The 25301-nt window shown below is 36.2% G+C and overlaps 1 protein-coding gene across 12 annotated transcripts in view; it reads left to right on the top strand.

Annotated features, from left to right (window-relative positions):
• Window positions 1–24873, top strand: part of CLOCK (clock circadian regulator) — a 124132-nt gene extending 99259 nt beyond the window's left edge. For 7 of the 12 annotated variants that reach the window (XM_012179336.4, XM_042251043.1, XM_015096242.3 and 4 more), the window contains 8 exons: window positions 2148–2289; window positions 4009–4109; window positions 4651–4740; window positions 8458–8610; window positions 9464–9673; window positions 10333–10538; window positions 14305–14554; window positions 17201–24873. In XM_012179336.4, the coding sequence (XP_012034726.1) occupies window positions 2148–2289; window positions 4009–4109; window positions 4651–4740; window positions 8458–8610; window positions 9464–9673; window positions 10333–10538; window positions 14305–14554; window positions 17201–17380 (1332 nt within the window). In that variant the 3' untranslated portion in view covers window positions 17381–24873. 12 annotated transcript variants of the gene reach the window in all.
• Window positions 24874–25301: the final 428 nt, after the last annotated feature.

Genomic DNA, 25301 nt, shown 5'->3' with positions numbered 1-25301 from the left:
TCATCTATATAAAACAGAGCTCTCTGTGGAGAGAGAGGGAGAAAGAGGTTTAAGAACTTCTGGAAAGTATGGAATAACTGTGGAGAGTAGGAAAGTGAGCCCGCTGGAAAACATAATGTTTCTGCTCAGTGTTATGTATCATTTTAAGTTGACTGTAATTGTCTCCAGAGGAACAAGTGAACTGGAAAGCTCAGACAGGGAAGTGTGGTTTAAAGTTGGATTTTAATTTGTGTTTTTAGAGGCACACAGATTACCAGATTTAGAGTAATCTGGTAATGAAGAGTAGAGATTGAATCAGGTAGAATAGAGGAAGAAGCTAGTAGCAATGAGGAGTTCCTAGAAAGCTGAGAGGCCAGGACAGGGTATTGCATGAATCATCCATATAGATATTGAATTCTGGACAAGGTCAGAGTTGGTGTGAAGAAGATGATTTTGAGCAGTCAAATGCTGAGTTCCAAAGATACTTACAGGGCCTTTATAAACTAAAGTGTCTGTTGGTTGTTTTTTTTTTTTTTAATCTGATTTGAAATATATGTAACAAAATTTACCATCTCAACCAGTTTTAAGTTCAGTGGTGTTAAGTACATTCACAGTGTTGTGTAAGCATTACCACCATCCATCACCAAAACTTTTTCATCTTTCCAAACTGAAATTCCATACCCACTCAACAGCAACTCCCCATTCCCTCCTCTCCAACCCTGGGCAGCCACCTTCCGACTGTGACTTTGATTCCTATAGGTACCTCATGTAAGTGGAATCATACAGTATTTGTCTGTATATGATTGACTTATTTCACTCAGCATAATGTTCTCAAGGTTCATCTATATTGTAATGTGTCAGAGTTTCCTTTTGAAAGATAAACAGTATTCCATTGTGTGTATATATACCATGTTTTGTTTATTCATTCATCCATCGATGGACATGAGTTGCATCCATCTTTTTGACTGTTGTGGTTAATGCTGCTAGGAACATGGCTTACAAATACACATTTGACTCCCTGCTTTTAATTCTTGGGCATATACCCAGAAATGAAATTGTTGGATCATATAGTAATTCTATATTTGATTTTTTGAGGAGCTGTCACACTTTTCCATAGTAGCTCTGCTACTGCTGCTGCTAAGTCACTTCAGTCGCTATGGAAATGTTTTATGCATTCTTATCACGCTTCCCAGGCGGCTCAGTGGTAGAGAATCCACCTGCCATTGCAGAAGACACAGGAGATTTGAGTTCAGTCCTTGGCTCGGGAAGATCCCCTGGAGGAGGAAATGGCAACCCACTCCAGTATTCTTGCTTGGAGAATCCCATGGACAGAGGAGCCTGGTGGGCTGCAGTTCGTAGGGTCGCAAAGAGTTGGACGTGACTAAGCAGCTGAACACCCCCACCCCCAATGGCACTGCACAAGGGTGCTAGTTTCTTCATATCCTCACCAACACTCGTTATTTTCTAATTTTTTTGGTAATAGCCATCTTGATAGATGTAAAGTGTATTTCTTGGTTTTGATTTGCATTTCCCTAATGATTAATGATACTAAGTATCTTTTCATGTGTTTATTGGCCATTTATATATCTTCTTGGAGGAAATCTCTATGCAAGACTTTTGCCTATTTTTTAATTGAATTTTTGGGTTTTGTTTTTTTTTTTGCTGTTGAGTGGTAGGCGCTCTTTATATATTCTGAGTGTTAATTCTTTATCAACTAAATGACTTACAAACGTTTTCTCCCATTCCTTGGTACATTTCCACTTTGTTTATAGTGCATTACTGTTGCTTGTGCTTTAGTGTCATATCCAAGAAATCATTGCCCAGTGCAGTGTTATAAAGCCTCCCTCTTTTTTTCCCTAAAAGTTTTATAGTTTTAGTTCTAATGTTTAGATCTTTGATCCATTTTGAGTTAACGTTTATATATGGTATAAGGTAATAGTCCAACTTTATTCCTTTGCATCTGTTGTTTCTTTCAGTAGAGAAGGAAACCAAAACTTTCTGGCTATAAAAAATAAATTTTCACTTCTTTACCTAGTTATTACACAGGTACACTTGCCTTGTTATGGTTGAAAACTGATTTTGGGGAGGGGAAATTAGCAAGCAATATACTAATTTGGAACCTCTGAACTGAACCACAGAAGACATTTACTTTACTCTTGTCTCCTTAGAGCCAAGATTCTGGGTCTGATAATCGTATAAATACAGTCAGTCTCAAGGAAGCGTTGGAAAGGTTTGATCACAGCCCAACTCCTTCTGCTTCCTCCCGGAGTTCAAGAAAATCATCTCACACAGCGGTCTCGGACCCTTCCTGTGAGTACCCTAGCTTAAAAGCAGACTTCCCTTTAAAGATGCCCTTCTAAATTGTTTGCATTATCGTTACCAGCGTTTTTCATCAGCTGCCACTTTCAAATGATAAGTGTTTACATTTCTGAAATACAGTAACTTTTTCAGTGAGCAAGAGGCACATTGTTCACATTTGGCAAAGAATTAATTTATAAAGTAACCTATAAAACATGTAGGTAGTAATGTTGGTATTGGTATTTTTAATCATCCCTCAGAAAGAAAGCAAAACTATTACAGTAATTGCTTTTTTTATTGATAGCACCTGTAAGTGTTCTTGGTTTGCTTTTTTGAAAGTGTTTAATGTGTATTTTGTCTTTATGAAAACATGCATAATTGTCATTAAATTAATACACTTTTAAATTTTTTAAAAAGAATCTAGCACTTTTATTTCTCAGATACTAAAACTGAATATAATGAAAAAGGGACTTGTTTGAACTACTTGACATCTACATGATGGGTGGAACATCGAAGTGGTTAAACATAGAATATCTGAGATTTTAAGGGAAAAAATGTCCTTATTATAGCTATTTCTTTTTAAAGAAAAAAAATTTATTTTACTGTTGTAAGCAGTGTATGATACATTATTGTTGACTATAGGTATAATATTTTACTGCAGATCTCCAGAGTTTATTCATTGTGCTTATCTGAAACTTTTTGCCCACTAATTAATAACTCCCCATTCCCCGCCCCCCACCCTTGGCAGTTACCATTGTGCTTTGTTTCAATGCGTTTGACTGTTTTAAGTAACCTCATGTCATTATGAGATACTTGTTTTTTCTGTCATTGCCTATTTCATTTAGCATAATGGCCTAAAGTTTCATTCATGTAACATATTGTAGAATGTCCTTCCTTTTTCAGGATGAATAGTAGTATTTCATTGTATGTATATATCACATTTTATTAGTCCTTTCACGTGTCAACAAACATTTAGATTGTCTCCATACCTTGGCTATTGTGAATGGTACTGCAGTGCACACTGGAATGCTATTATTTCTTTAAGATGCTGACTTCAATTTTTCTTCATAAATACTCAGAAGTGGGATTTCTAGTTCATATATGGTAGTTCTGATCTTAATTCTTTTGAAAAATGGCCATACTGTTTCCACAGTATCTATATCATTTCTCATCCCCATCAACAGTGTGCAAAGTTTCCAGACCTTCAGAAAAGTTCTCACCAACACTTGTCTTTAGATTTTTTTTTTGAACAGTTGATAAGGTTTTTTTGTTGTTGTTGATTTACAATGTGATTTTTTGATAGTAACCATTCTTTAGAGGTAGAGGTGATGTCTCATTGTGGTTTTGATTTGCATTTCCCTGATATTTAGTGGAATATTGAGTATTATTTCACATACACTGGCCATCTCTGTGTCTTGTTTGAGTAAATATCTATTCAAGTCCTTAGGCCATTTTTAAATTAAGTTATTGGTTTTTTCTATTATAGAATTGTAGCGGTAGTAACCATTTTATATTTGAAATTTTCCTATTTCAGATGTTTTCTTTATCCTTAAAAAAGAGGTAATTAAAATAAATCATCTTGTTGTCACAGACTTCACTTTTATTGTATCATTTAGAAAAACAACTCTTTTACAGACCACTTTTATTCACTGGAAAGCATTTTGAGACTGATCTTTGAAAATTGTATTTTTCAAGTACTAATGCTATTCTGTTTCTGTTGACCAACCTTAGCTACACCAACAAAGATCCCAACAGATACTAGCACTCCTCCTAGACAACATTTACCAGCTCATGAAAAGATGGCACAAAGGAGGTCATCATTTAGTAGTCAGGTAAACTCTTCATATAGTATGTTTCTGAATAAAGATTTATTAAAAGGGGTGGGGGGGGAATCATCTAAATATTCATAAATTCATTTATTCATTATCCCTTGCTATGAAATTCAAAATAGTTGTTGATATACAACAGTTACTCAAGGTCTTCATTTTTTTGTAAAGTAATAGTCAAACATACAAGTCCTTTTGATTATTTTTCAGATAAAATGTTAGATTTTTTTTAAATTATGGAAAGCTGATAATTTAGAGCCATTTTATATCTAATTTCAAATACCAGTCACTTTCAGTAAAGTCCAGGCAACTCTTATTGAGAGCGTATGCGAGATAATGTGCCAGATGCCTTGAAAGATAGAAAGATAGATAGGGACCAAGCATTTCCAGCTTAGAGGGAGAGACAGGCCTGTGCTCATCTGAAAATGTAGGAGGCTCATCTGAAAGCTGTAATTCAGTTATAAAGATGCCATGGTGGTATTTCTGGTGGGAGTATTCATGTATAGAAATGATTATCACCCAGTTTTATTTTTTATTTTGCTTCTAGTCTATAAATTCCCAGACTGTTGGTCAGTCATTAACACAGCCTGTGATGTCTCAGTCTGCAAATTTACCAGTTCCACCAGGCATGTCCCAGGTATTTTTATTTGCTTCTGTTAAATATTTTTTAATTATAAATAGTCTTTAAGCTACTAGTGGGGCTTCCCTCACAGCTCAGTCGGTAAAGAATCTGCCTGCAATGCAGGAGACCCCAGTTCGATTCCTGGGTCGGGAAGATCTGTTGGAGAAGGGATAGGCTACCCCCTCCAGTATTCTTGGGCTTCCCTTGTGGCTCAGCTGGTAAAGAATCTGCCTGCAGTGTGGGAGACCTGAGTTCGATCCCTGGGTTGGGAAGATCCCCTGGAGAAGGGAAAGGCTACCCAGTATTCTGGCCTGGAGAATTTCATGGACTGTACAGTCCATGGGGTTGCAAAGAGTCAGACACAACTGAGTGACTTTCACTTTCAAGCTACTAGTGATTTTTAAAAATATAGATGGAGTAAATCTCAATTGTGGACGTTTAGAATACCTGGGGATTTTCTGATTGTCAGTGATATTAGGGAGCCTCTGGTACTTTAGTTGTCTTTAGGATTCATGACAGTTTTGGCACAACAAAAAGCTATCCCGATTAATCCCTGTTGAGAAATACTGTGGTGGCTCAGATGGTAAAGAATCTGCCTGCAGTACAGAAGACCTGGGTTTGATCCCTAGGTCAGGAAGATTCCCTGGTGAAAGGAGTGGCTACCGACTCCAGTATTCTTGCCTGGAGAATTCCGTGGACAGAGAGGCCTAGAGGTCTATAGTCCATGAGGTCACAAAGAGTTGGACATGACTGAGTCACTAACACTTTCACTTTTCATAGAAAAATATTAAAGATGAAATGTAGTTGTCCATTTTGTTCTTCCCATGGATATTGGAAGAATTGAGTAATTTTATTCATATATTCATTTGTTTATATATAAGCCATTTATTAAGCTCCTTATCAGATATTGTAGGTGCTGGCAGTGCAAATATATCTATACTAAGAAACTTTATTACATCTAGAGGGAATGATAGATAACTACAAATATCTATGTTCAAGGTTTAAAGCTTGACACGTGAGCACATTAGATGGACTCTTAATTGCTGAGGAAGTGAAAGAATTTTCTGGAAGAATTGTTACTTAGGCTGAGTCCCAGTGGAGGCTTAAATATAAAAGCTAGCAAGACAAAGGAGAGGTATTATAAAAGTGACACTTTTGATTATAACTTCGCAACTTTTAATTTATCACTGCACTCACTCAGTGCCTCAGACAAATGAAAAGTACTAAGTTGTGCTAGAAATGATCCAAAATTTTCTGTTTTGTTTGATGCTGAAGCTATCTCCACATTGTCTTAATTTCAAATAATATTAACACTGCTGCTGCTGCTGCTAAGTCGCTTCAGTCGTGTCCGACTCTGTGCAGCCCCATAGACGGCAGCCCACCAGGCTCCCCCGTCCCTGGGATTCTCCAGGCGAGAACACTGGAATGGGTTGCCATTTCCTTCTCCAATGCATGAAAGTGAAAAGTGAAAGTCAAGTCGCTCAGTCTTGTCCGACTCCTAGCGACCCCATGAACTGCAGCCTACCAGGCTCTTCTGTCCATGGGATTTTCCAGGCAAGAGTACTGGAGTGGGTTGCCATTGCCCTCCCTAATATTAGCACTAGGTATCTAAAAATACCTTTATCTTACATGGTGGTTACTTCAGTTGTGCTTAGTTGCTCAATCATGTCCGACTCTTTGTGACCCCGAGGACTGTAGCCCACCAGACTCCTCTGTCCATGTGGTTCTCCAGGCAAGAATACTGGAGTGGGTTGCCATGCCCTCCTTCAGGGGATCTTCCCAACCCAGGGATTGAACCCAGGTCTCCTGCATTGCCGGCAGATTCTTTACCATCTGAGCCACCAGACATATATAATTATAGCTATTATATATTATGATACTTGTACAAATATATTGACATTGCTGTAAACTGTCATAATCTAAATAACAATCTAATTGTCATAATCGTGACTTTTAGCAACACATAATTGTGTAAGGTATTTATAGCAGCACTATATTATTAAATAGTATCTGGAGTAGTTTTTATCAGCACTGAATCCTCAAATAAGTATTCAAATCTCATTTCATTCAGTGATAAAGCCAAACACTTTTCCTCTTAGTTCTTTGATATTATTTCCCATTATTCTGCTGTGTTTATTTTTATTTTCTTATTTGTATTTAATAGAAATTCTTCAAGTGGTGACAGTATAATGTTTACCTAAGTGTATAAATAACTTTAGGATATAATATATTTATATGATATAAATATAAAATTTCAAATAATAAAAAATTAAGGCATGAGGATATTTGTAATATTTTTTCATACCTAGTGTAATCTGATGTTTGATCTGGTTATTGTCAACTTCAGAAGTCAGAGTTGTATACTTTGAAAAGTAATGTTCAATATTCTCAAAACAAACTTTTGAAGATAGGGTAAAAAAGCTTTTGGGGTGTCATTTGCTTTTACATGCATTGTAGGAGACTCTTAGGGTAAGACAGATTTCCAATGAAGTTAGATTCTTTCTGCTTTTATACTGCATCCTGTGCTGAATATTCCTGGAAATAAGTAAATGAGCCTATTTAAACTTAAGTGGTGAATCACTAAATGTGCTTAGTTTCAAGCAGTAGTAAATAGAAGCTGTCTATAACTCAGGTGAAGCAGATATAAGTGAGATTGAAAACCTTACTCTGTAAGTAGAATAACTGTGCTTTTGTTCACATATGGTGCATTCACTTATAATTGCTTAGTCTTTAAAAGCCTAGGTTTTTGTGTTTGAGAACAATTTGTTGAAAATTTTATGGTTGGTTAGTCTGTCAGATTTGTAATGACCTACACAAAGAGGACATTCTTGGGATGACAGACTTTTATGTGAATAACTCTAGGTGCAGACCACTTTTTCATTTGTTAAAAGATCAGGAATGAAGTTCAGGAACTTGTTCTATCAAGTAGTAGCACCACAGTAGGAACTTAGGTCTTTAAAAGCCAGTGTTATGAAGTCATTTGTAATCAGTCAAGCTCTAGTCAGGAGCTGGATGAGAAATTTGAACAGAGATTATATAAAAAATTATTAAATGGTAACAGAGATTAACTACTGAGAGCAGTTAAGAGAATTCAAAAGGATACAGGGAAGACCAGTGTAGAGAGCAGCCACTAAAGGTAAATGAAAGGGAGAGTTGCCAAGGGGGAACAGCTCAGAAGACTCCTTCGACCCTCCTGAACTGCTCCTCCAGGCCAAGCTGAGACTCAGGTCCCATTGGAGATGCTGTGGCTATAGCCACTGAATGGTACACACATTCACTGAAGTGCCACAGACTTGGGCTGGGGAGCAAGCAGCCACTTGCTGGGATACCAGTAAAATTTGCTGGGAAGCTGCCCACTAGCAAGCCAGTGAGACTTGCTGGAAAGCCAGCTACTGGATGCTGATGACACTCAGTAGGATGCTACCCACTGGCATAAGAGCACGAAGGAAAAGCACTAGAACCAGAGGGGTAACCCATTCTCCCTTTACAGTATCCCTCCACATCATCACTGACATGACTGCTGGTGCCTGCTGATTAAGGAGAAACATTTATGGGGTCCAGCTCTAGCACCACAAAGCTGAGCAAGGATAGGTGAATTAGGCATTGAGAAGCAATAAATTAATAACTGGCATGACAGTCTTAATTCATGATATACTGCTTGCATTTCACATTTTACAATTATGAGAAGTGATTGTAAAATATGTTACGCTTTTTCCATCCACAATACTTAAGTTTCAGTTCTCAGCTCAGTTAGGAGCCATGCAGCATCTCAAAGACCAGTTGGAGCAACGGACTCGAATGATAGAGGCGAATATTCATCGGCAACAAGAAGAACTAAGAAAAATTCAAGAACAGCTTCAAATGGTCCATGGTCAAGGACTGCAGGTAAGTTACTACATTTGATTACAAACAAAGCATGACGTTTGTATTTTGGCTTCTTAGGAAATTGACTCTTCTTAATAAAAAGTGAGATGCAAAAGATATGTTTCATCCATTTAGTTCAGTAAATGCTCATTGGTTATCTACTCATTATGATTGCATTTACAGTCGCTAAAGATAATTGATTCCTAAGAGTGTTTCTCCATCAGCATTTTTGTTTCTCCAGATTAGAGTCATCTGTTTTAGCAGTCTAATTATTAGTAAGCTTAAATTCCCATAATATCAAAATAATACTTTACATAGACTTTTAGGTATATGTAGGTACAGAATTTAAAATTAATCATCAGTAATTTTTTGGATAGCTTACTGGTAGGTATGATTCAAATTATAGTCTTATTTGGTCAACCAACAGGGCCAAAGTTATATCTATCCGATGCAACTAGGACTTTGGTAAAAACTTCAAGTGAAAACCACTTCTCTCTAATGCCATGAATTATAAATGATGAGTGATGCAGAGCTTCCAATCCACAGACCTTTGAGTAGCTGAGTTTGGGTAACATTAGCGTGTATAATAATCCTCAACATGTAAAGTGTCAAGCAAGTAGAGGTTTTGAAATTTATAACACTTTTTCTGACATGATTAAATCATTAGAAACATGATTAGGGGTTAGGATGATTGAAAGAATGAAAATGAGTATCATATTTTATTCAGTAATTATTTGTTGCTCATTGTTCATTCAGAATGCTTAGTCTTCTTGTTACTTGCTTTTAAAACTTAATTTTTAGCTATTTTTGCTAAAAATGCTCTCATTCTTTTTAATTTAAAAAGATCATTTAAACGTAATCTTTATTTTTAAAGATGTTTTTACAACAGTCAACCTCTGGATTGAATTTTGGTTCTGTTCAACTTTCTTCTGGAAATTCATCTAATATCCAGCAGCTTGCACCTATAAATATGCAAAGCCAGGTTGTTCAAACTAACCAGATTCAAAGTGGAATGAATACTGGACACATTGGCACAACTCAGCATATGATACAACAGCAGACTTTACAAAGTACATCAAGTCAGGTAACGTTATTGAGTACAGTGGGCTAGGGAATGTTCAGTGATTGAAATGTGTGGTGTCGCTAAAACAAAAACAAAAGCTTCATTTTGAACAATATCATATGTAAAACTTTAATAGTAATAATTAGAATGTTTCCTGTATTTCAACATTCAGAAATTTTCTGCAGTTTGCTTGAAATGAATATACAAACTACTTCTGTGTGTGGGAAAAAAAAAGAAAGTTGCAGGATTCTGACCAGGATATATGTTACCATATGTGAAGAATGTATTTTGTTAGGGCAGTGATGGCTTAATTAACATTCTAGGAAATTTTGGTAATTGACATGCATCTGTGATTGTAAATCTCAAGACTTCAAATGAAATACATAAAAATGTCAAATGTCAGTTACTTTGGGTGTTTAGTAGTTCTTCATGTATATTTTATGTCATCCTTGTTAAGACCATGCTCCTTTTCAAAAATCATAGCTTACCTTCCAGCAAGATATTGAAGATTAATTCATTCTCAGATATTGCAAGTTATTCCTTGATGGTTCATTTTCTCCCAGAGTAGTATGTTCTGCCACTTCTTTTTCTGTCTTGTCAACTATTGTTAGAATGATTAGTAGTAGAAGCACACTTCCTGAATAAATTTTTTTCTATCTGTAAAATCTTCTGTTTTCTAGCAGAGTCAACAGAATGTACTGAGTGGGCACAGTCAACAAACATCTCTTCCCAGTCAGACACAGAGCACTCTTGCAGCCCCACTGTATAACACTATGGTGATTTCTCAGCCGACGGCTGGAAGCATGGTCCAGATTCCATCTAGTATGCCACAAAACAGTTCCCAGAGTGCTGCAGTAACTACATTCACTCAGGACAGACAGATCAGGTAGTTGTCATGTTTCCAAAGATGTCAGTTGTTTGATTATAAAACAATATTTGGGTTTTTTAAATGAGATTTTAATTTATTGCTCACTCTAGAATTTGAAATAAAAACAATGTATCCTTGTTGAAGTACTTTATAATAAAAGAGTAATAGCAAATTTTATTTCATTTTATTTCATGTTCAAAAATGTGCTAACATATGGTAGAATCCAAATTCTACACAAGTTTTATGATAGGTTTTGTCTGTATCACTGTAAAACTTTTATCTTTTCAATACAGCTGCTGTTGTGTTGTCAATGTAGTAGCAATGGTTAAGGTGTATGCTACCACAGTTTATATGTGTTATGGAGTAAGTTTAGCTCACCTTTCTTGAGTTTTGTTAAGTACTGTACTAAATGCTCAAAGTATATTATCTCATTTAATTCTTATTTTAAAAAATGTGTGAGGGTCTTTATTTCCCAGGAAAGAATAAAAAATTTGGTCAAAGGTCTGAAGCTGTGAAGGGAGTAAAGAAGAGGATCTGAATTCAAAACTGGGTGTCTGATTTCAGAGCTCAAGTACTGAAACATACACTACACTAAAGTTTTATGGGCAATTCTATAAAAAAATCACTATCTGTGGCTAATTTTAGTCTTCCAAGTAGCTGACCTAGAAATAGATACTTTTCTAAAGATAACCTTTTCAAATATTAGGAAGAAAGATATCTTTCAAAACTATAGGATTTCTATAGTCTTAAAAATTACATTTTAAATGCATTTTTTTTATTTTAGTGCAATATAAGTAAACTGCTGCTTTTATAATAAAATCTTGCTGTTGTATTAGACTTTGTAGTAGATTTTATTGAAACTCTATTAATACTTTCCAGAGTGTGAGGAAGCTGCTAGATTGCAGAAGCAATAAGATCAGAGAGAAACTCACTGCTGCTTTTTGGGACTCAGTTCCTTCAAGTTAAAAAGTCCAGCTTTCAAAGGAAGTGTTATGAATATACTCCATAGAAATATTATAAAGGGCTAGATTTAAAGCCCAAGGGAAAATCTATTAACATAGAATGTTGACATGCATTTTAGAGGACACGGTTTAGCAATTATTTGTAGACAGCTGTATTTGAAGGGGGAAAAACAACTTCAGCAAATATTTGAGTGCCTGCTTTATGAGTATGGCACATTCTTTATCCTAGAAAAGATCAGAATAGTCAAAGCTGTAGAAAGGTGAATAAATCAGTATTATTTGATGTGATAAATACGTAGTAGATCTTTGAAAAGGAGGAAGTGAGCAGTTTTATGGGTTGAGGCAAGCAGGTGAAGAGAGGAATGTGGTCAGGGAAAATTTCAGGGAGGAGATACTTAGCCTGTGTCTTAAGCACATTGCTTTAGATATGTGTGTAGCAGGGAGTCACAGGAGGGTATTCTAGACAGAGGGAGCAGTGTATACAAAGAAAGAAGTTAAAGCCAAAGTAAATTGCAGAATGTCTTTTGGTGCCAGAGAGGAATGAGATATTCTCATACTTAGCAGTGGGCAGTTGGGCAATTCAGATACTAAATTCTTTTAAGATTACAGAGAAATTAGTGCTTAGCACTTCTGTGATTAAGCCACTCTGTAATGTTATTTGTTTGTAAATTTTTCACTATATGTGTCTTTGTATTAAATAATAACTTTAATCCTAAAGTACATAATATACAATGCTTTATTTTTAAGATTTTGCATGGATTCAAAATAGGATTGTTTTGTCTTGTGGAACATTTAAACTGTTAGCATAGATATGCTAAGTGTAGTTATAATTATCTACCTTAAAACAGGTTGTAATTGCAGTTAGGTCATGTTAAATCTACAGTAGAGTCTTATCTTGATTTCCTCACCTTAGTGACCAGTGTTAGAAACTAACTGTATCTCACAGAAAAGGCAGATAGAAATGATATTTTTCCCTGAAAAGGCATTGTTTTCTGTTGTTCTTTTATTAAAAACTGTGGAAGCATGAAGGTAGTGGGTGGGACGGAATATTAGTGAATTGTAATAGTACATAGTACAGTGGGTACTATGCCTCTTGATAAATTTGTAAATTGAGGGTATTTTTATGTGCTGTTAGAATGTCATTTAGTTTTGAAACATGAATGTCAGTTATGTTTATAAGACACAACTTACAATGTAAACATCTGTAAACTTAGAGGTTTTTTAAAAATAATTCCTTTAGGACAGGTTTAAGTTTGATTAGCAAAATGAACCATGTGTCACATATATCTAACTCCCAAGTACCTAGTAGTTTTATAAAAAGAAAAAAGTTGATATTTTTAACAGATTAAAAATTTTTTGCATGCGTGCATTACATTTTTTTTTTATTGTGGTGAAATACACATAACAAAATACTCACTATGTTAACCATTTTCACATGTGCAGTTCATTGACATACGAGCAGGTTGGCACCATTGTGACAGTCACTACCATCAATCTCCAGAAATTTTTTTCTTCTTCCCAAACTAAAAGTCTATATTAATCAGACAATATCCATTCCTCTTCCACCTAACTCTTAGAAACCACCATTCTACTTTCTAAGCACATAAGTCTGTGAGTTTGGCTACTCTAGATACTGTATGTAAATGGAATCATATAATGTATGTCTTTTCTACCTGGCTTATTTCACTTGCCATAATGTCTTCAAGGTTCAGCCATGTTATAGCATGCATCAGAATTTCCTTCCTCTTTAAGGCTAAGTGTTATTCAGTTGTAATGTATATACCACATTTTGTTGACCCATTTGTCTACTGATGGACACTTGGGTTATATCCATCTTTTGAAAATTGTGAATAGCTGCTGTGAACATTGGTGTGCAACTGTTTGAGTCCCTATTTTCCATTCTTTTGAGTATATGTACAGAAATGGAATTGCTGGATCATATGGTTGTTACATTTTTAGTTTTGATGAAAGACCACCATACTATTTTCCATAATGGATAAACCACTTTATATTCCCACCAACAGTGCACAGAAATTCCAGTTTCTCCACATCCTTGTCAGCACAATTACTTTGTTTGATAGTAGCCATCCTAATGAATGTGATGTATCTCATAGTGGTTTTGATTTGCATTTCCCTAATGATTAGTCATATTGAGCATCTTTTCAGTGCTTATTAACCAGTTGTATATAGTGTGAAGAAATATCACTTAGGACCCTTGGCGGTTTTTTAATCAGATTGTTTGTTGCTATGTTGTAGTATTGTTTTATATTTTCTAGTTATTAATCCCTTACCAGATCTATGATTTGTAAATATTTTCTCCCACTCTAGAGTGCCCTTTTACTGTGTTGGTAGTGTCCCTTGCTACATAAAGATTTTAAATTTGTTTTTCAGTTTACCTGTTTTTTCTTTTGTTGTGTATGCTTTTAATGTTATAATCTAAGAAATTATTGCCCAGTCCAGTGTCATGAAACTTTCTCCCTGTGTTTTATGCTGAGTTTCAGTTTTTGACATTTATGTTTATTAAGTCTTTAATCCATTTTGACTTAATTTTTATATAATTTTTATATGATGTAAAGGTCAAATTTCATTCTTTTGCATGTGGATATCAAAAAAAGTTTGTATTTTTGTTTGTGATCGCTTCATTTTGCTCTGTACATTTGTTTCACTGGTATCCTGAAGGGAAACAAAATTAGAACATATGGCTTTTAAAAAGCTAAATTGGTAATATCATGGGTATTATCTTAGAGAAATATTCAGCCCACTGCCTTTCATAGTGTATACTTGTACTTCTGACTCCCCTTCCCTTTCTTTCCTCTTAACAGATTTTCTCAAGGTCAGCAACTTGTGACCAAATTAGTAACTGCTCCTGTAGCCTGTGGGGCGGTCATGGTACCTAGTGCTATGCTCATGGGTCAGGTAGTGACTGCCTACCCTACCTTTGCTCCACAACAACCGCAGTCACAGACACTGTCAGTCACGCAGCAGCAGCAGAGTTCCCAGGAACAGCCTCTCCCTTCAGTTCAGCAACCATCTCAGGCTCAGCTGACTCAACCACCGCAGCAGTTTTTACAGGTAATTCTCCCTGGGAAGAATGTCCCAAACGTGTTTACCTTTTTATAGTGAAATTAGGGATTAAATGATAAGTTCTGTAAATGAGCTGAAAAATCTGCAAAAACTTATTGTACAACTTAAATTTCTATAAATACAGAAAGCTTATCCCAGTTGGCTACTTTTTCTTCTCTTAGGAAACTTTTAGTACTGCTGTGGAGATACCCAGTTATCTAAATTGGTGGATACAATACGTGGCTGCTTCCTACCCATATCAAGGCAATTTACAGAGAGCTCTGTCTGGCTAGAGTTTCTGGAAATCAAGCAAAGGCACCTTTCTCTCTTCTCTTGTTACCCTAGGGCCCATCAAGCTGTGCTCTCTACAGATCATAAGTATTGAAAGGGTTGTTTTTTTTTTAATTACTTTAGGTATTATGTTAAATTATTGAATTAAATTTTATAACTTTTTTGTTATAAATTAATATTGGAAGAAAAATACTGTGAAGGCACAGGCTGTTCTGAGATTGAGGTACTGCTGCACCACATACTGTGTGAACTTTGGCAGTTTACTTAACTTGCTCAGATCAGTTTCCTCATCTATGATCTGGAGGTGCTAGTCATTCATATCTCATGAGTAAGATGCAAGTGAATCACTGAGGCTGGTATAAGGTATATACTTAAACACCTTTTAAGTATAACTTGCCTTCATAAATGACCACTATCTTGAATAATGTAATAGATACTCAGATTAACCAAAATGCAGACACAGATGTCTTATGGGCACACCAGACAAGACCTGCTTATCTGCAGGATGCAGGACAGAGCCACCTAGATTGGGGTCCTCAGCAAAGCAGCAGGCAGGTTTCTGGGCCTCAGTGCCCTCTTTGGGGCATCACAATAGCAGACTGTGATATCTGAAAATCCAGCTTTTTCCTTACTGGTCCAAGAGGCCAGCAATGTTGAATATAGGCTAAGCCACAATTTGTACTGGATACCATTCCACTTATTCCAGGCAAATATCATCAGTTTTTAAAGTTATACAACATATGGTATAGTTAGAAGATTTCAGTATTATACTATATACTCACGCATAAATACACTGTTAGTTCATCATCATTGGTGTTCTGGTGCAGATATATTTCTTAACTTGATGATGTGCTAAACAAAAAGAGGTTAGTTACTTAATTATCTCTTGAGAGTCATACAGCCCTTTAGACATTAAGCCATTAATGACTGGGTTAGCAATTGTTATAAATGAATTAATGACAAGAATTTATGATAAGTTAGAAACTATTCTCTAGGGGAAATGTATGTAGTGAGAATTAGGCAGAAGCTTAGAAAGGAAGAAGACTTGCCCTAGGAACTCAGTTTTCTGAGTCTCTCAGAGAACAAAGGCTCTTAAAAGAATGAACATTTTCTTCCACTTCTGGGAAAAAAAACACTTCTAAGAAGCAAGATAGGCAGTATCCTTTAGAAATACACTAATATGTAGATAGAAATACACAATTTGTCTTTTCTGATTATGTAACACCTAGTTGCAAAAGATACTTTTGTTGTAACCCTATAAGGCTCATAAATACCCTGAATTCTTTTATCTTACAAAAGCTTTTCCTAATAACAGTGAGAAAAAGAAAATGTCTCCAAGTGCTTAGCAAAGCTCAGTGGCCTTTAAGTTTCAGAGATCTATCCTTCTGTGTGTTTGTATAGGTGTCTTTCATACACATTTGCAGAAATCACTGACTACAGTTCCTTTTAAAAATTATGAACCCTGCATTAAGACATATTGTCCTTAGTGAAGAAATATATTAATTTTAAAATTCCGCTTTCTTTTGACTAGTTTCCTTTGTATCTCTAGAAGGAGAAAATTAGGCAAAAGAAACTGAGGTTCATGGAGCTGACACTTGCCCAAGGCCTACTAAATAGAGAGCAAAGCTCAAAGCCAGGGCTCCTTCTGCTTTCAGATCCTGTGCTCTTGTTCTGTTTTGTTCTTTGTTTATCACACTGTTACATAAAGGACATAAGTCTGTAATTGTGTCCTCAGTTTTATGGTACTTTTAAATAATAATGTTAATATTTAATCTTCGTAAAAACCCAGTGTGGGAGGTACTCTGACTATCCTTATTTTGTAAATGAAGAAAATGAGGTCCAGAGATGTGAATATCTTGACCAAGTTGCACATCTGGTGAACTGTGCAGCCAGAGTTTGAACCCAGGCGGTGTACCTCGGGGCCCATGCTCCTGGCCACTGCTGCTCTAACCAGCCAAAAAGCTGGTGCAGAAGGTGTTTTCTGTTTGCCCACAGATTGTTCATATGTCGTGTGCTCTTAGCAATGCTGAAATTGTGTCATCTGTTTAAAAATGTGGTCTTTAGGACATAAAGTAAAAGAGTATGTGTGGTTTGTCTCAGGACATAAATAGCTTCCTGTATCATATTATCTCTAGCTCAGTTTCCTTCTAAAAAGTGAAATTCTGATATACTTCAGAAAGAGGGAAATGCTCACAAGCATTTTCCAGAATACTATTTTTAAGTAGAAGGAAAACAAAAACAAAAACAAAAACAAGACTTATGTACAGGTTTTGACCCTATGGATAAGTGGAAAACTTGAGTAGTCTTAATGTACACAGTATAATGGGGGTGAAGCAGTGTTGCATAATCCGCTTGTCTTTTTAGACTTCCAGGTTGCTCCATGGGAACCCTTCAACTCAGCTTATCCTCTCTGCTGCATTTCCTCTACAGCAGAGCACTTTCCCTCAGTCACATCACCAGCAACACCAGTCGCAGCAACAGCAGCAACTGAGTCGGCACAGGACTGAAAGCTTGACGGATCCTTCCAAGGTTCAACCACAGTAGCGCACATGCATCCTCTCTGCCCTCAAGGGAGGATGGGGGTGGTCCATAAAGAGTTGCTCGGATGATCTAAGGATATGATGAAAAGTTCCAGCGGTTTCATGGGATGCAATACTGAGTGTTCTAGTTCCTGGAATTAGTTAGCAGGGAAAATGCTGCCTAGCACTGCAGATGTACATTAAATACCAGCCAGCAGGAGGTGATCATAGGGCCACAGCCAATTCTGACAGTGTTTTACTTGCCCAGATATTTTTTAATGGAAAAAGAGTATATTGCCAAATGTTAAGAAGCTCAGCTATGAAAAAGGACCTCCAGTGAATCAGAAAGGCACTAATAACATTAGTAACTTTGAGTGGTTCTGTGCCTGTTTTCAAGTGTTACAGAGGACACACCACTGCCATCCATGTCAGGGGTTTGCTTACGATGATGCCATGAAGACAGTCCAGTAGACTCAGTAGACCCCCTTCCCTTTTCAGATAATGATGGAATAGTAATTAATTTCAGAATGTTGTGTGGGTTCAAATTCTCTATGTACAGATGCTGTAAAAATAATACTATGTATATGTCTGGATAAAAGGAGAGAAAGCAAAACATTTTGTATGCTGCATGAAAGCATTATCTCTTCCTTTAGGTATGAGTACATTTCCTTAGATTCTGACGCCATGTGCAGACTAATACATCCTCTTTTCCCTTTTGTTTACAGTATGGTAGTGTTCTATTCACTCTTCCGGGGCACAAGTCTTTTTTTTTGGTTCATACTTTGACTGTGATGTCACAGTTTGTTCAGTGAGGTATGATGTGCTGCTGGGAATGGAGTTTTTTGTTTTTTTTTTTTTTTTCAGGTTAAATTATTTGAAACAGGATTTTCAAGTTACTCAGAAATATCCTTCATTTCATTATTCTTCAATTATGTTTAAGAATAGGATTTGCACTGCTTTATTTTAAGATGGTTGGGAGTTTTGAGCACATATTTTGATCTAGTTCCTAGTTGGAAATAGTTGTGTAAACGGTTTTTAACAAGCTTGACAGTTATTTCAAGTATGTTTCAGTTATAGGAGTGAATTTGCACACAAAATATTTTAGGCACTTTTTAATGTTCTCACTGGTGGGAATTTTAACTTTTAGGATTTGTTGGAATCTTTTTATTATCCTCCACAGTTTCAGTGCTTATTTTAGTCAAATGATTCAGGGTTATTTAAGGGGGAAAAAAAAAAAAACCAACCCATAGTGCCTTGATTTTCATTCAGGTGATTACTCACCATCTTAAACTCATTGTCTAGTTTCAGTAGCAGTTTTGAAATCTTGGTACATTTTTAATAGCATGTGGGTGTCAGCACCATTAAGTTCCTAATGAAGACTCTCTTGGATTAGAGGTACAAATAATTTCAAAAGAAAAGATAACATCCTAGTGACCCTATCAGAGTTACTATTGTGATCACAAAGTTGTTTTTCTAAATCAGCATTTTCCTTAAATTTATGTATTCATTTAGGAATTACCAGTAAATATTTTCTCAGTGTGATCTTAAAATCCTGCAAAAACAAAAGAAGGGTTAGGGATTGGCTTTACCTTCACTATAGCGCTAGAATCTTATAACTCACGTGCTTTATAAACATGAACTAAGATTTCGTTTGGTGATACCATATTCTAAAGGTAGTAAGTTCCAACCAGAATTGCATACATTAAAAAAAGCATTTTATAGATTCTATGGTACTAATAATTAAATTTATAACTAGAGAACAAAGGAAAATTAATGGGAAAATATCTTATTGGCTATCAAAAATTATTACTGAGGAAAGGGAAGATAGCAAGCTGTAAGAAATCAAAATTAACCTTAAAATGTATAACAGAATTGAGGTGGTTAAACAAAAGATTTTGGCAATGAAAATAATACAGAATTGCTAGATAAAGGTGTCAGGGGAACTCTCAGTTGGTTCTTAAGACTTTTCTATTCTTAGCTTAGCTATCATCCTTAAGGGATATACTTTATCTTTCTGTAGAAAATCGTACCTGGCCACACTTAAACTAGAAAATTCATGTTGAAAGAAAACAACCAAAGAAAGTTGGTACCTACCCTTCTACAAAAGAAGTGCTACTAGATGCCAATCAGTAATTAACATATCAAGGAGCTCATCTTCTAGCTAAATGACCATCCAGAAGAGATTTCTGACTTCGCCATGAATGTCAAGAATAGATCAAGATGTCATAATATGTGTGTACTTAAGCATATGCCCACAGTGGACAACGTTGATGTTGTAGAGTATGGCAACAGTATTTTTTTTTCCCCTTCAAACTTGCCTTTCCTAACCTTATGATGCCATTCCATATATTCTGAGTTGTGCCTCATCTATTTATTGGCAATATATAGTGATACAAATTTAGCAAACAAAAGGTATGAAGAACTGTTATAGTTTATCCTCCAAGTCCCATATGTGAAAAGAAAGATGGTGAACCATGAGTACTGTGTACTTAGTTTAACACAAGCAAAGTGTGAGACAAGCCACAAAGTAAATTTGTAGACAGTTCATTCACATTCTCCTCTCCCTATCCCTTCAAGTATTTTTCCATCCTCAAATATTTAGAAAGCAAATTAGACAAGATTTTGCTTTATAAATCCTATTGTTCTCACAGCTCACTTTTTTCCTGCTTAGAAATGGTTGCTACATTTAAAGAAGCAGCTGGCTGCTTTTCATTTGCTGTCAGAACGAAGTGTTGTGTCCGAAGAGCTAGTAACTGCCTCTCAGCTCCTTCTTTAACTTTGTTTTCCTCCTGCTTCCCTGGAACTTGGACCGCAAAGCGGTTCCCACCCCCTCCTCCATGAATCGAGACTTGAGCATCCTGATGGAAGATTCAGCAGTTGCCTGTAATTCTTTCATTTCTGTAGCCAAAGCTGTTAATTGAAATCCAAATCTCAGTCATGAAAAAATACCAAATAGGAACACTTTTCTGCTACTTAAAAATCTTATCTTCCCTCTTCTTTACTCTCATTGATATTCCATTTTTCTTAAAAAAACACTTTTTCTGGGTGGAAATTGTCAGGTGTTAGCTGCTTTGAACTGCTGTGGCCCTGGGTGAGTCACTATTGTTTTTAAACTACCAGTGAGGATTATAAGGATTAAAAAAGTTGCTACTGAGAGTGGTATCAAAGCAGAATCAAGACACTTAAAAGTACTTTATTATTTGAGTGAAAATATTGGTGGAAAAGCATATTCAGGGGACGGGGATAACATGTAAGTAAATAACTATAGTTCCGTCTCCCAACTCTGTCCCAAGTTGAAGGGGGAATTTGAGCCCTGTGCTCTATCACTTAAATCTGGTGTAAGAATGTACTAGTAATAAAGGGATGCCAGTAACTTTGAATAGTTTGTTACAGAGTACTCAATGCAGATTAGTGAAAATGTTACTGGAATTTTTCAAAAGTGCTTGGGTTGATGGTCATTGCCTTAAAGCATTCTGCTTGCAGTTAGTTAAGGGCACTGTGTGTTGAAGGGAGATGAACCCTTGTTCAAGAAGCCTTAGAAAGGGGCCCCTTAAAATAGAACTCGTTTGCCTGCTCTACACAGACAGGGGAAAATTATTTTAAACTGGATATTACTCAACAAGTTTTAAAATTTTTCCACTACATTGAGGTAAACTATTTTTTAAAGTGGACTGCAAATAACATTTTGCTCTGGTATTGCACATTTTTACTTTTTTTTCTGTATTTCTTTGGTGATTGAAAGTTTGTTGACGAACATTTGTGTAAAACTCATTCACGTCTATAACCTTTCCAATATCTGTGACCCTGTTCTTAGTCCCTCGGGAGTCAGTGTTGGAAGGTATAAACACTGGATATTACTATTGCTGAGTGAGTCTAGCCAGAAATAAGCTGATGGGAATTTTTAAATGGAGGAAAAGAAACAGCACAAAGGCGCTTGCCATTTTTCTAGTGATCAGAGAAAAAGTCTTTTTCGTTTGGGGCGGGTGAGCATTCTTCTAAAAGGAGCTTCTGAAGTAGTTGCAAAGGAAAAGAGTTGACTATTTTTATAGTATATTTAATATATTTGTATATAACTATGAATATAATAGGAAACCTTCACATGCCTCCCACTTTTCTAGTTTACTTCCCCCTTTGCCATAGCACTAGCATAGCCTCATCCGCATGGGTACCGTGCCTATTGTCAGCCTACCAAAAGATAGTGCTGCTGCTTTCTGAGACAGGTGAGAAGACCCAACTCTCATGCCTGGGGATCCTTTATGTAGGAATAGCACACACTTTGCAGATATCACACCACAGTCGAAAAGCATCATTCTGAAAGGTAACAAGCACTTTATTGCAATTATTCATTTTGATAAAGTTTATTATCTTAGATATTACCATTTCTAAAGGATCCCCAACTCATCACTTAGGTGAAATTTTTAAATGACACATTTCTGAGAAATGTTTAGATCCAGTGAACCATAGTAGGTTTAAGGGAGTGATTTCAAGGTAGCCAAATGAACTTTGACTTTTGTTTTGAATGTGGTAGAGTCAAGGGATTGTAAATGCCTAGTTCCATTTAGACACTATTGTAAACCTATCTTGCCTATTGTGTGGACACCAAAAGAGACCAATGAGCCTGTTTGTTTTCAGAGGTCTAGGAGAATTGCATCAGTGTGAAATAGATGTATAGAACTAACCTAAAAGTGATTGGTAGTCATATTTTAGAATACAGTAATTTCAAGAATTATTCTGAGTGTTTTAAATGTGCTCTGAAATGTTGGCATGTCATTTCAGTGTTTCCATTTGAATTGCTCTTGTAATGCTTTTGCACAAAAAGAACTGAGAAATACTACTTTGGTTGAAGAAAAGGAAAAAAAATAATTTGGTCGTATTTTAATGTCTCCTGTGGAAACACTGGGGGTGAATTTTGTTGGTACAGTTATTTTCAGGATATTTGAAACAGTATTGAACAGCTCACAAATTAAGCAACCGTGAATGGATTGAAAAATTAAAACTCTTTCCATGTGACTGTTTTGCATACTTTATCCCCATGTCATAATTTAACACTACATTCCTTGTTTTTCTTAAATAAAATAACTTTGCGGGTTCTGTTTTTGAGTATTTAGCAAGTTATTTTCTAAGCTGCCCGGGTTTTCCTAGGGAAAACGTTCTTAGGTGAAATAGGATATAGTTCATGAGAAGACATTAAGTGAAATCCCATCACCACCACCAGCAAACACTGAGGTGCTGCATTAAGTGACAATCAAAATAGTATTTATAGGAGAATTGAAAAAAGGGTTTTTAAAGAAGCAGTTGCTTTGAAAGTAGTTGTCTGGGTTTCTTAAATAAAAATGGCTACATGTATTTATTTATATTTTTAAATATCTTTGCGTTCTGTTTCCTCATCAGCGTGATTTCAGTGTCGTGTATTTAATTGTGGTTTGTTTTGTTCTGCCTCGTATCTTCTGTGCAGAGGACTGGCTCTGCCTCCTGGGAGTGCGTGTGGTCCTCAGCCCTTGCGACACCTCTTGGTGGCGCTCCAAATCTGTTCCACTTCAGCACAGCGGTGGAGCCCAGCCCAGGTGCCCCGAAGGCTCCCCTCCTGTTCTCAACTTAGTTAAGAAAAAGTAAAAGTAACGCCAACTTTTTTCTAGTTTCACTTGCTGCCTTTTCTATTTTATAGGCACTTTTTATATAACTTCCCCAACACAGCCCAAGGCCAGTATGACAGAACCCATGGCACACGTTGCCCGTTTTGCCCATTTAGAAAATGTTACTAAAACAATCAGCATCTTCTGATGGCCATCACTCATATCCATATTAAAATCCATCTAAAGTCCTTAAATATAGGCAGAACAATGTATAAATACTACAAACTCTTCTGCAAAGAAAAATAACGTGTGCTGTCTTTTATATATAGTGTAATGTTGCGTGGTCCTTTAAAACCAAAGCCAAACCAAACCTTCCTACACAGCACCGTCCAATAAAAGCAGTGTGTGAACATCTAAAGCCTAGAAATTTGAGGATACTTATTGCTGGTCTGCATTGGAACAGAATTGTCCACCTTAGGGCTTTTGAGTCCCACAGGCCACATCCAGAGTGCACTCCAGCTTTGGGAACCCTTAGAGAACGGTAATTAAAACAAGTCAACCACACGCTGGATTTAATGATGTAAAAAGTGTTTCTTGACTCTTTAAGGGAAAATTGGAGAGCTCCTGTTCTTAAATGTACGCTTTTAGGTTTCTGAGGAAACAAACTGTGACATCGCTTTGAAAGTGACATTCAGATGTTTTATGATGTGTGTTTTGAGTTGGCCTGTACTGGTGCAGATTCACCACTGGCAATGGTTGTGCCAATACTAGAGTTAAAATGTAGGAGAAGCTATATTGTGTTCAGGTGGATGTATTATGTAACCAGACAATCATGCAAAAAAAAAAAAAAACTGGCCAGGAAGTGTCATTTTCCTTTATAGATTTCAGCCAGCCAGAACAGCTGTCATTTAGATCATCCTGGAGTCACTTTGAGATCTGTTTTATCATGGTGTAAGTAAGTTGGGGAAGGTCCTCAGTATGGCACTTGCACATTCATTCTATGTAAAGACTGAAGCCCAAAGACGAGTTAAATTCAGTGCTGTATTGAAACCAGTTAGTGCAAAAAAAAAAAATTTATCTCTGTAAATCTTTAATTGTTAACATCAGTTGGTAGTTGTAAAAACACACACCAAATTATTTCTATTATGTTCTGTGTGGTTCTTAGTGTGCTACTCTTGACATTGATATGTCCTTACTGCTTGGTTCTTGGTTTAAAATTGAAATTAGATATAGCCTGTCATTCTTCCTTCTGAAAGGGTGGAGCTGTAAATGGCTAAGAATACCTATTTTTCCTAAAGCAAACATTTCATTAAAATCCAGATTGATATACAAAAAAACAAGGCTGACATTTTCCAAGTAATGTCTTCAGCCCAAATCCTAAAATACACAGCAGCATGATGGGTAATAATGGTTTTAACGGTGCTATAATAGGTTCTCTGCTAATCTTCACGACCTGTTTGGAAATACAGTATTGTATAAAATGTGGATCATTTTGTTACCAATTTAATATTGCCATTCTGATTTGGTGTTTAAATTGGTTACACTTGTTTCTCAGAGCTATCCTTTGAGAAGAGTGTAAAGTGTGTTATTAGCCTACCTCCACTCAGGCCTCTTGCTGTATGGTCATTTTTTCAGGTTATGATGTGCAGTTTTTAAAAACTATATGTTCTCTATTATAATGCTTTTTCCCACAGATTCCTGTAATGTATTCAGAACCTAAATTGACAGTGAAAAGAGCCAAGCAGTAGCATTTTGTTTTTTTTATAAATGTAAAAATTAGATTCACTTTGTTTCCTATTCAGTTTTAAAAATAAAAATACCTCAGTGCTGTGTTTCCCAGTATCACCTACATTTCTCAATTTAACACCTGCTTTATGTGGCACATAACTTGTAAGAATCACATTATTTTGGATTTTAAAGAATATTAAATATTTTAAAATCACTACTAATGACATTTTTCTCTTTTATTCAGCCATGGAGTTAGCGGCATTTAGCAATTTTTGCCTGGTAGCTAAGCAAGCTCTGATCTGCCGAATTCTCTTGAGTAGTTGTGTCCTGTTACGAGCGTGTGGGACCTCAGAAAGCCTCACCGTTACTCACTAGGCTGGTGCTGGGACCAGGCTGCCTTCACTGCCAGGTGTACCAGCTACTTTCTAACAAGGAAGTAATACAGTTCCTCACTTAATTCTGTTTGTAACAATTTAAGGCAGTATTAGGGATATTTTAACTGCAGAGATTTCTGGTATAGTCTGGGGACTTAACCTGAGATTTCGTTGCAGTGTTTTATGGACATTGTGTTTTTCTACCCTGTAATACACACTTTTCATGATAGAAAAGTGTCTAAAAATGACTTTTTCAGAAATACGTGAACTG

This window comes from Ovis aries, chromosome 6, assembly GCF_016772045.2.
Source record: "Ovis aries strain OAR_USU_Benz2616 breed Rambouillet chromosome 6, ARS-UI_Ramb_v3.0, whole genome shotgun sequence".
NCBI classification, from domain to species: Eukaryota; Metazoa; Chordata; class Mammalia; order Artiodactyla; family Bovidae; genus Ovis; species Ovis aries.
The sequence above is the reverse complement of the archived record's forward strand: the minus strand, read 5'-3'. Positions and strand labels throughout refer to the sequence as shown.